Genomic DNA, 12410 nt, shown 5'->3' with positions numbered 1-12410 from the left:
TCAGTGGATAGAGCATCAGCCTACAGACTGAAGGGTCATGGATTCGATTCTGGTCAAGAGCACATGCCCAGGTTGCCAGATCAATTCCCAGTGGGGGACATGCAGGAGGCAGCCGATCGATGTTTCTTTCTCATCATTGATGTTTCTCTCTCTCCTTCTCCCTTCCTCTCTGAAATCAATAAATATATTTTTTTTTAAAAGAATTCTACACCCAACTAAACTAGAGATATATATATGCACACACACACAACCTATCTAATAAAGGAATATGCTAATTGACCCTCACGCCGCTGCAAAAATGGCGGCGCCCACAGCCAATAAGGAGGGAATATGCTAATTGACCATCACGCCCTCAAATATGGCAGTACCCACAGCCACAAGATGGCGGCGCCCAGTCCCCGAAGCCTTGCCGGGGCGGCAGGTGCATGGCAAGGCTGGCCTGCCCCTAGGCGGGCCCAGCCGCTCCACGTGCCTGCCTCCGGAGACCCCTAGTCTCCTCAGCCCCCCAGGCACCCAGGGCTGGCCCAAGGCACAGGCAAGCTTTGGATGGCGGCTGCCCAGCTGCCCAGGGCCTCCCGAGGCTCAGGTAACCAGGGCCAGCTGAGGCTTCTGCTGCCAACAGTGGCATCAGCAGAGATGTGATGGATCGTCACCTTCCTCTGATCGCTGGGTTGCCTCCCACCCAAGGGCTCCCGGGCTGTGAAAGGGGGCAGGCCGGGCTGAGGGATCCCCCACCCCAACTCCAGTGCATGAATTTTCATGCACCAGGTCTCTAGTATCCTATCTAATAAAAGAGAAACATGGTAATTGGCGTACGACTGCTACCCTTCCCATTGGCTAATCAGGGCAATATGCAAATTAACTGCCAGCCAAGATGGCGGCCGGCAGCCAGGCAGCTTGAAACTAACATGAGGCTTGTTTGCTTCAGTGACGGAGGACTCCAACGTTCCCCGCCTGCCCCTGCAGGCCTCTGAGCTGCAAGCAACTATGTAATAAACATAGAAGCTAAACAAAACCCCAGAAACCTGCCGGGCTTCAGCCAGCAGGATCGCAACATTGTAAGCAAAGGCCAGAAACCTACTTTCAGCAGCGGAGGCCCAAGAGCTGGAGCCAAGCCTCAAAGTTAAAGCTGGCCCAGAATAAAAAAAAAAAAAAAAAAGAAAAAAGGAGCGGTTGGGAGCTTCAGTCACCCCCAGCCTGAAAACAGCCCTCAGCCCCTCACCCAGACTGGCCAAGCATCCCAGTGGGGACCCCCACCCTGAAGGGGGTGTGACCAGCTGTAAACAGCCATCATCCCCTCATCCAAGCTGGCCAGGCACCCCAGTGGGGACCCCCACCCTGATCCAGGACACCCTTCAGAGCAAACCAGCCGGCACCCACCCATGCACCAGGCCTCTACCCTATATAGTAAAAGGGTAATATGCCTCCCAGCAGAGCCGAGAGGCCTCCCGGCACTGGGATCAGCGTGACAGGGGGCAGTGCCCAAACCCCCTGATCGCCCTGTGGCTCTGTGTGTGACAGGGTGCGGCACCCCAACCCCCTGATTGGCCCTGCTCTGTGCGTGACAGGGTGCGGCGCCCCAACCGCCCCCTCCCCCCCACGGGCCCTGCTCTGTGTGTGATGGGGTAGAGCCATAACCTCCCCATCGGCCCTGCCCTGAGTGTGACAGTGGCGGCACCCCAACCCCCTGATCGGCCCTGCTCTGTGGGTGATAGAGGGCGGTGCCCCAACCCCCTGATGGGCCCTGCTCTGTGCATGACAGGGGGTTGCGCCCCAACCCCCTGATTGGCCCTGCTCTGTGCGTGACAGGGTACAGAGCCCCAACCCCCCTGATGGGCCCTGCTCTGTGAGTGACAGGGGGAAATGCTCCAACCCCGATTGGCCCTGCTCTGTGCATGACAGGGGGTGGCGCCACAACCTCCCCATCGACCCTGCCTTGAGTGTGACAGGGGATGGTGCCCCAACCCCCCAATCGGCGCTACCCTGAGCGTGACTGAGGGTGGAATCACAACCTCCCGATCACCCTGCTCTGTGTATTACAGGGGGCAGCACCCCAACTTCCCAATCGGCCCTGCTCGGAGCCCGACCAGGGGCTGCACCTAGGGATTGGGCCTGCCCTCTGCCACCCGGGAGCAGGCCTAAGCCAGCAGGTCGTTATCTCCCGAAGGGTCCCAGACTGCAAGAGGGCACAGGCTGGGCTGAGGGACCCTCCTCCCCCCCGAGTGCACAAATTTTTGTGCACTTGGCCTCTAGTGTATGTATGTATATATATATATATAAAATAAAGGCATAATATGCTAACTAGACCAGACAGCCAGACGTCCTTCCAGACAAGGGCAGGCAGCTGTTGCAGCTGGCAGTGGCAGCAGAGGCGGGGTGATGGGGGCGGCACCTTCTCCTGATCTGCCCGGTCACTTCCCACCGAGGGAGGCCAGACTGCAGACAGTAGGACATCCCCTGAAGGCTCCTGTACTGTGAGAGGGGGCGGGGGCTGGGCTGAGGGACACCCCCCACCAGTGCATGAATTTTCATGCACCCAGGCCACTAGTATGTGTGTATGTGTGTGTGTGTGTGTGTGTGTGTGTACTGCATTAACATGCAAGGTCTCAAAAATCTTTAACTCTCATTGGTAACTATTTTCAAAAACTATTGGAGATGTGATCCCCCAAACTGAACAAGAAACCAAATAAAAGGGAGAAAAGGGACACAGAAAATGAAGAGATGCAACGAAGAAATCAGATGAGAGAGAATCAGAGAAAAATAAAAGGAGATTCAAGAAAGACAAGTATGCACCAGATACAGAGAGCAGTGGTATAGATTAGAGTAATGTGATTCAAGCTACCTTCACTTGATAAGGCTACTGTGACAAAGATGCCTATTATTCTACCCTTAAAACACACACACACACACACACACACACACACACCAATTTCCTAGCCCGAACTTTTATCTATACTTAACCATGTGTTCACGAAGCTTTCTCTCCTCCGTGCCCTGCTCCCTGGAACAGCTAAGAATTTCACACCCCAATAGTTCAGCTTTAACCTAACTCTTAAAATATATAGAGCAGCTCACTCCCACAGACCTCTCTCCTAAGTGAAGGTTAATTAGCTGGCCCACAACACAGCCCCATCAGGTAACTGTAGTCTTATGTTTCTCAGAACACGTTCATGATCTTACCTACTGGTTTCCCCAAGAGGAGCTCTAGTAGTAATTCCAGGAAGTGAAAGCCAAACAATAACCCAGAAAAGGTGTTCAGCTTACCTTCTCTTGGGAACTTCATTTAACAACAGCAGTACTAACCTTCTCTTACACATGTAAGTTTTTAGTTTTTCTAACTAAATCATACTGCTAAAAGGAACATATAACACTGGATTAAACTGTAATTATACCATTTAAAAATTCAAGGGAAGGATTAACATAAGTCAGGATGGAAGAAATATGAATGATCAGAGATACATGGTTCTTCAGTCTATTACTCTAACACTTTTGCACGTATGTATTTTATATTTTTTTCTACATATAAACATTTCACAATTTGAAAGGGGAGGAGCTTTAAAAAAAAGTAGTCTGACAGCCAACTATAGTCACAGAAGGGAGTTTCTTTGTTTTTTGTGTGTGTTTTATTAATTCTCACCTGAGGATATTTTTCCATTGATTTTTAGAGAAAATGGAAGGGAGACCGAGAGAGAAACATTGATGTGAGAGACATCGATTGGTTGCCTTCACACTTGTCCTGACCAGGGCCAGGGATCAAGCCTTGATTGCAATTGAACCCAGACCCTTCAGTCCGCAGACTGACGCTCTTTCCACTGAGCCAAATTGGCTAAGACAAGAAGTGTTTTTACTTGACCATTTGAGTTTTTACATTTTTAACATTGTTGCAAAAACATTTACCTTACAGATATACTACCTCAAGTATGGAAATGCTATATAGAGAAAAAGGTTATTGATCAGAGCACTGAAATAGGAAATGATTGCAAATAATCTAAACATTGATCAATATAGAAATAACTATGATCAAGACCAAACCATGTACACGTGAAGATTCTCACTGAGCATCAAGTTATGTGTTACTACGTAATAATGAGGACATATGCTACCCTACATATGTGTCTGGGAATAACGTTTAAATAAATCACAAGATGCTGAAATGGAAAAAAAAGAGACCATGTAATACAAATCATCAGAAAAGAAAGCTTTATGTGTTGATATGCAATGCTCTAAAAGACATATTAGGTGAATATCATAATATGCCAGAACAGTGTACATAACAGTTGGCTACCACTTTTTCTTTAAAGAATATGCAGCCCTGGCTAGGTGGTTCAACTGGTTGGAGCATCACCCCATACATCAAAAGGTTGTGGGTTCAATTCCCAGTCAGAGTACATACCTAGGTTGCGGGTTCAATCCCTAGTCAGGGCATATAAGGGAGGCAACCAGTTGATGTTTCTCTTTCACATGATGTCTCTGTGTCTGTCTCTCTCTTGCTTTCTCTTCCTCCCACCCTTCCTCTCTCTAAAATCAATAAATATATCCTTGGGTTAGGATTTTAAAAAAAGAATATACATATTTGCTTGTAGTATATATACAAATCTCTACAGAAAGATACAAAATGACAATGTTAGTTACCTCTAGAGGTAATCCACCTGGATGGGATCAGTTAAGACGACTTTGCAGTATACTCTTTTGGACAAAATTTGAGTTTTGAACAATGTAGAGTACTGCCCTATTCACACTGTTTTTAAATAGCAAAAAAAAAAAAAAAAGCCTTAGGACAATTTTAATTCCATACAAGACCAAACAATTATCTTTGAAAGATTAAGACAGAAGTTTTCCTAGGATAGAATTAAACAGTAACTTATCCAACCAAATTGGTCATATTCGTTGTACAAAATTAAGGCAAATATACTACAGATGCATATGTTTATATACACCAGAATATGTGTAGATTCTAGAGCTATGTTATCCAATTTGGTAGCCACTAGGTACATATGAAATTAAATTTCAAGTAATTAAAATTATATTTAAATTAATCAGAGTTTACAATTAATTTCCTTGGTTGCACTAGTCACATTTCAAGTACTCAATAGCCATGTGTGGCTAGTGTCTGCCATGTTGGATGGCACATAGCCTGTGCCATGTAGCTTCCTTAATGTTTCATGTTAACTCACTTAATTCTTACTATACACATAAATGTAACTGAATTCTTTTATAATTCTAAGTATTTTATTTGAAATATTTTTAAACATTCTGAAAACAGGACCACAGACGTCAACAATTGCTAAAAACGTCTATTTAAATTTTAGGCCATGGGCACATATTAGTGATTAAAAAATAAATAATTAAAACCTACATACTATAAACCAAACTCCAAGATATTTCACAATCCTACGCATTATTTTTTTAAAAGTTTACAAGTTCAAATGAAAAAAAAATATATACATATATATATATATACATATATACATATATATATATATATATATATATATATATATATATATACACACACACACATACATATCACTTCTCACCCCACTACGCCAATGCCCATAAATCATCTGGTACATCCTTTTAGTTTTGATTTTATATTTAATTTATTTGTGTATGATGATGACCTACACATTGACTTTATTCTTAAGGTAGGAGGAGTTTTACTGAAGATAAAGTACTTTTTAGTTTGGGTTGAATTTGTTTCTTTTTTGAAAAGAATAGTAATAAAGCTTGAGGCCAGAACCCTATAAAATGTATTTATCCTAAGATATTAAGAATATTAGGAAAAAATTATGTTTTATCTTTCCAATTAAAATATCAAATTTTCTTGCCTTAATTAATACTTAAAGATTATAACTAATTTCTGTATAGCATTTTAGAGTAACAAGTTTAAAATATACAACTAAAAACATGCTTATGTATATTTCAGCTTTAAAAATTACTGTAAAGCCATGCGTTTCAGAGAAATCTTTAGGTCTCATTACTACCTTCCCCAAACAATTTTGCTTTTAAGACTAGGAACATATTATAGCTGAAAACTTTTTTCAAAACAACTATTTAACTCTTTGCCAAACCTCTCACCAAAATTACTAAAAGAACTAAGGTAGTGGAGAACAAATTTCATAATCTCAAAATTTTTTAAATGTACTAGTTTTCACTAGCAAAATATTTTAACTGGCAAATCATTTGAATTGACAAGGTCCAGAAATTAAATGAGAAAATGGAGACAGGAATTGACCATTCACTTTGAGAAATCTACGCATAAAGTTCTGGACCAATTACTAAAATATGACCAGTATAACTACTCGTTTAGTCCTCAGATGCAGGGTTGCTATTTATTTTCATATGATTCTGTACTTCAGTTACCAAACATTGTGGTAGCCTAAAAACAAATATCCACACATTTTATCTTATTGCTATAGCAAAATATCTAGTGAAGTGTTTATCAAACTAATCTTCCCAAGTTGCATAAGGAAAGCACATTGCATGCCTATTGCAAAGAGTGTCATGGTTAAGAACACATATCTGGAACTTGGCTGCTTTAGTTTGAACTCCACCCCACCACTTACTAGCTGTGTGATCTTGGACAAGTTAGTCACACAAAGTTACTTAATCTCTTTGTGCCTTGATTTCCTCATCTGTGAAATAAGAATATTACCTACCTCACAGGGCTGCTTGTAAGGATTAATATATATAAAGCATTTGGGGGGGGGGGGGTCAATTGTGGAAAAGGGAGACATATGTAAAACTTTAGACAATTAAAAAAAAAGCATTTAGTGTGGTGCCTGACAAGTATATACTGCAAGTGCTTTATTTTAGCTAAATAAAGATCTGCCTACATTAAAAATAGATGTAACAGACTGTGTTTAAAAGGTCATTTTCATTAAGTCATTTGCTTGAAATCCAATGCTGGTTAGATTTGTCATAATTCCACAGAAACTTACTGAACACAGTGTGACTGAAGTACAGCTTCCCATTGTTTCTGTGGGATAATGTATCAAAAGTCCCAACTGGCAGGTTGTGGGCTCTCGATCCCCAGTGGGTGGCGTGCAGAAGACATCAATGATTCTCTCTCATCATTGATGTTTCTATCTCTCTCTCCCTCTACCTTCCTCTCTGAAATCAATAAAAATATTTTATTTTAAAAAGTTCCAACTGAGCAAAAAAATTTACTTTTCTGATTATATTCTCAGTTCCTGGAAGTGACTTATTCAGCACATAAGAGACAAATGAGATTCTTTTTTTCGGACAATTAGGAACTTCTGAAGAAACACTAGTGATTTTTACACTATAGATAGGAGTAGGAAGAGTATCTGAGAATTGTGGATCATAAATAAGCTTTGCATTTCTTGTTAATGGCCAAGGACTGATAATCAAAAGGCAGCTATGTGAATTTCCTAGCAAAGAGAGGAAAAGGTGTATACACTATGTATGCATGGATACACCGGCATGTAACATATTCATGGAGTACTATAAACTTCATTTAGTTCTTCATAAATGACAAACTGCCATCTCAGAATACTGCATTAAAACATCAAAATCACTATAAGATATCTTATTTCCATTTTTTAGCTAGATTTAGAATGTTCAGTCTTCAAGGTCATACAGATATTTAAGTTAGACTATAACCCGTATTTGTTTCCACCGCTCAAAAGAGTCTCTATGACAAAGACAGAACAAGTCACAGGTACCAGAAGAACCAGAAAATTTCCAGTAGTAGCAAGGAAGGAAAAGTAGAAATTACCATTGCTAGAACAACTATTTCACAGGTTCCTTGTTATGTCCAAGACTGTTGGCATTTCTGTATTCTTAACAATAAATTAAACAGAATATTTTATTAAAATGTTTTGCTTAAAGTTTTCTGTCCAAATTGGGTAAGTTTACATAATTGATTTTACATCTTTAGTGTGTGAACTGTGTATTTCTAAGTTGAATTTCTCCGTGTCAAACAATTATGCATACTAGTAATTCAAAGTATAAAATGAAGTGAAATTTGGCATATAAATACCAGATTCATTTAGTTGCTTTATGAATGAATTTTTATATACTGAGTTCTTTCATTAAAGCAAGAACATGCATATTAATTTGCAAGATCTGCTTGTCAATCAAGTCTTTGGTTAATAAACAACACTGAATTATATGACATATTTGTCAATATGTATTTAAGCCTTATTTACTTTTAATAAATAAACTCTGCAATACAAAGCATGTTTCTAAAGAATAAAAAAAGAAACAGATCAGATGACCGTCCAAGTTGATCCCACTTTTGAAATTAATGTACAACTTTACATACTGAAGAGACACAGTGTAAAAACAAGTAAAATTATATACCTTCAATTTAACTAAAAAAAAAAAAAATGTAATCTCTTACCTTAAAAAGAACTACTAGTATGGGGGGATGGGGGGCCAATGGGAAAAAGAAAAAACAACAAACAAGGGACATCTAGAATACAATAAATGTATAGATTTATACATTTAAATGTATCAATTTAAAAGAAAAAGAACAAGTAAAAAAAAAAAAGCCCAATAATAAAGAATACAGAATGAAGATAAAGCTAAAGAAACATGTCCTGCTGGAGACAAGATGGCCTGGGGAAACGGCCTTGCCATCTTCACCAATTAATAAGTCTAATTTAATCCAGCCACATTTCAAATGCCAAAAGAGTAACAGAAGAGTATTGTTTACCCCAATGTTCAAAATATTGCGATATTCGCTGTAAAGAGGGAAAACGCTTCCTTTAATTTACCCTATCAAGCTTCTCAACAAATTTAATGTAACTGAACTTATACACAAACTTGAGAAAAACCACACAATATCAAATAGAAATCGCTGATATTTTATGTACACAGATAAAAAGTCCCCTATGAAAGGTGGGACAAGGAGGAAAAAAAAAAAATATATGGTTCTTTTAAGTATCTGTTATGCCCAGCAAAAAAGCAGTAAGAAAAGTTAGAAGCTAGCTGAAATAGCAATGAACAAACACTTTGTAGGCTTAAGCATGCATACCTCAATTGCAACCAATACTAATCAGCTGCTTAAAAACAAATAAAAACCACTATTTAAAGTTGTCCAAAAAATTATAAATAATTTGTGGACGAGGATGCATTAAAAGTACTAAAAATCTGCATTTTCACCAAAAATGAACAATTCTGCACTATTTTATATATCCTCAAACTACTCTAGTTTCAATCTGGCTTTCCACTTTCATACACTTTAGGTTTTTAGGTTCACTACTCCCCAAATTTAAATGCAGAATCCAAATCATCCTGGGACAGCACTAGAACAATCACTATACTGTATCACTGATTGAGAATTAAGCTCACTAAGCATTTACATTAAACAAGGTATAGAATCACATCTTGTATAACTTTGTTGGTACAATATTCTAAAAGCAGGGTCTATAAATATTTACTGACTCAGAATAGTCCTTCAACACTCTGTAGTTCTGTGCTGTGCTGTTGAAACAAACCTGCATTATTTTGCAAAATCTGAAGGACCTAAATGTTACTGAAATTTCACAGAATACATTATTACTGTTTAGAAGCTTTAGCCTTGCCACCATTACCAGCTGTAATTTTTTTTTTTTTAATGACACTGGTAAAGTGGGTAGGACAGCAGATACGGTCAAAAGTGAACACCAGAACCCATTAAAAGGGATTTAAATTAAAATTTTACAGATTTCTCCTAAGTCTTTACCTATGTAACATTAATATCCCAAAGTCAGCTAATTGTATCAGAAACCTAAGAGACAGTTTTGCAGTCAATCTAATTTCCAGGAACATAAATGAAAACTGACACCAATAAAAGAACAAGTAATCAAGCAGACAAACTCCCCTAAATTCTGGCAACAAGGTAAGAATAGTTTACATCAATGTAATGGGGGGGAAAGCTTTAGTGTGTGTATATATGTATATATACACAGACACACACACACACACACACACACACACACACACACACACACAGCTTTCCCATGGCTAGTTAAGCAAATTGGTAGACCATTACCAAAACCACAAACTAGCATTAGATATACAAAAGTATCTGGCAACCTGGTCTAGAACTGGTTCCAGAGTGTCAAGGATTTCTGGTTGCTAATAAACTCCATTATACCTCTAAAGCAATGTCACTTAGGTGTGACATTCCTAAAACAGCCACACAGGCAGGCCTAGAAGTTTCAGGGAGCCGGTGCTGGCAAACCCAAACTGGGACCAAGATACCCTCTCCTTTGGGCGGTCACTCCCAACTTTCTGTTCTGGGATCTGCTTGCTTCAACTAAGTTTAAAATAGTACCTAATTGGAGAGGAAAATGGATAAAGAAAACACACATGGAAAATTAATTTTCAAAGTGAAGTGAAGTGGGTCTTTAGAAAAAAAAAAAAATGCTTTGGGCAGTAAACACTCCGAAGATCTGGACCCGGACTCCTCGGCAGGCTCGGCGGCGAGCGCACGGCGCGGAAGGGATGAATGAATGGGAGGCCGGCGTGTGTGCGCGGCGGGAGGTCCGGTCGGCGGCCAGACCCGCGGCGGCGAGCGCAAGGCCTCGCTCCGCCCCCGTCCCTCCTCCATGACAGCCCAGTCCCCAGCGCGGAGGGGCGAGAACAAAGTGAGCCCCCTTCTCCCCACCGCCACCCTTCCCCCGCCTCGGAGCGCTCTCCCGCGAGACGCGGGGTTCTCCTCCCCACCCCAAACCTTTCTCGCCTCCCCTGCCGCCAAGCCCGCCAACTCTCGGGCGCGCCGGAGGAACATGCGCTCGCCCCGCTCGACTCCCCTCGGCGAGGTCGCAGCTTCCCCGCGCGTGCCGCGGCTCCACGCCCGCCCGCACCGCCCGCACCGCCCGCACCGCGCGCCCACCGGCTCTCGGCCCACCGGTCCAGCGACGACCCGCGCGCGCCCCACGCCCGCGCCCTCCGCCGGAGGGAGGGAGGGAGGGAGGGGAAGGCAGCCCGGGCTCCCTCCTCCATCTCATTCCAGGCCGGCACGCCGCCCAACCTCCCCGCGGCTCCCGGCGGCCGCTCGGAGCCAGCCCCGCGCCTTTCTACCCGAAGACGATCCCCACACCCTTAGCGCAGGGTCCGGACCACCCGGGAGGGCCACCCCGCGGCTCCGCAGGCGGCGCCGCGCCGCCCCTCCCCCACCCTGCCCCCCAGCCCTCGGCCCCCGCCAGAACGTGTGCGCTCCACGCCGCCGCGGCCAGCCTCCGGGGCGCCCCCAGTTGCCCGAGGGGAGGTCAGGCCCACGAAGAGGGGGAGGGGGCGGCGAGGGATGGTGTGCGCGCCGGGAACGCCGTCCCGCGGGGTCCCGCAGTCGGAAGGGAGACGGAGCGCGGGGCCCGGTGGGGGTGGGGGCCGAAGGCAACACTCACCGGTTCCACAGTCGCCATCTTAGATCGATCTGATCGCACAACCGCTCCTGAAGGGGGGCGAGAGGAAAAAAATGAGATTCAAACCGGGTTGGCTGGTTAATATCCACGTGACGGACGTGGCCGTTTGGCCTTGGCGGCGCCTGCGCAAGACTGCGGCAGCGTGGGGAACGAGAGGCTTCTGGGAAATGTAGTCTCTCGCTCTCTTTCGCGCTGTCTTTTTTAAGGGCAAAGAGATTTTTTTTTTTTTAAAAGGGCTGGTCACGTGGTCGGAGGGTCAGGTGCGCGGCTCTGCGCGCGGCGCGCGGCCGCGTGCGGGCGGGTGGTCTCAGTCCTCTGGCCTGGCGCCCGGGTCGCTGCCGTGGCGCTCACTGCCGGGCATGCCTGCTGAGCCCTTTGTTGCCCTGTCCTCCCATCGTCCCCGGAAGGTTGGGACCTGCAGGCTCAGCACGCACAATCACGCTTCATTTGTGTAGCGGAGGTCCTAGGACGAGAGGCCTGTGTGCTTATTTCATTGCCTTTTGACTTCCCACCATTTTCTCTCGGTTTCACAAAGAGGCGGCGGCGACGGAGCGGCGTGGCCGTTGAAGCAATCGACCGTCCCCGGGCCCCGCTAACGCGGGTGGTCACTCGCCATCCCTGCGAGAGGGGGTGGCGGGACCGCGCACAGGACCCACTTGCCGCAGGTGGGGGGAGGGGGTGCACCCGCCGGCGTTTCCTGCCCCGGAGCCTGAGATGAAGCCCTCAGGGCCGAGGCTCGCGGGGAAGTCAAGGGTGTTTGCAGGGCCCGCCCTCGCGGTGCCCCTGCTCTGGTTCGCGGTGCGAGCGGAAATGGCCTAAGTCCAGGTGCCGGCCCGGGAAGCCACGCGGGCCCCGCCGACTCAGCCCTGGACCGGTCGTGCGGAGGCGTGAGGCCGGGCGACTATGACTCATGCTCCCGAGCGGGCCTGAGTCACTCCGCGCCGCGGCTCTTCGAGGGCTGCACCGCCGCGGGGAGCGCCCTGACCTCACAAGGGCGCGCGGCGATGGTGGCAACCCGGCTTTGAGAACGCT

General features: G+C 44.8%; 1 protein-coding gene across 4 annotated transcripts in view; it reads right to left on the bottom strand.

Annotated features, from left to right (window-relative positions):
* EIF4E (eukaryotic translation initiation factor 4E) overlaps positions 1-11564 on the bottom strand; it is a 45566-nt gene extending 34002 nt beyond the window's left edge. The window contains exons 1-2 of one of the 4 annotated variants that reach the window (XM_081085702.1): positions 7742-7848; positions 4633-4738 (exon numbers count right to left, since the gene is read on the bottom strand). Coding sequence is in view for 2 of the 4 variants with exons in the window: in XM_081085699.1 (XP_080941825.1) it covers positions 10850-10959 (110 nt within the window). In the remaining 2 variants the exon portion in view is untranslated. Of the gene's footprint in view, positions 1-4632; positions 4739-7741; positions 7849-10849; positions 11132-11360 lie in introns of those variants that run through there. The other 3 variants (XM_081085700.1, XM_081085701.1, XM_081085699.1) reach the window with 3 other exon arrangements.
* Between the last annotated feature and the right edge of the window lie 846 nt (positions 11565-12410).

The sequence above is a fragment of the Myotis nattereri genome, assembly GCF_964212035.1.
Source record: "Myotis nattereri genome assembly, chromosome: 1".
In the NCBI taxonomy this organism is placed as follows: Eukaryota; Metazoa; Chordata; class Mammalia; order Chiroptera; family Vespertilionidae; genus Myotis; species Myotis nattereri.
The sequence above is the reverse complement of the archived record's forward strand: the minus strand, read 5'-3'. Positions and strand labels throughout refer to the sequence as shown.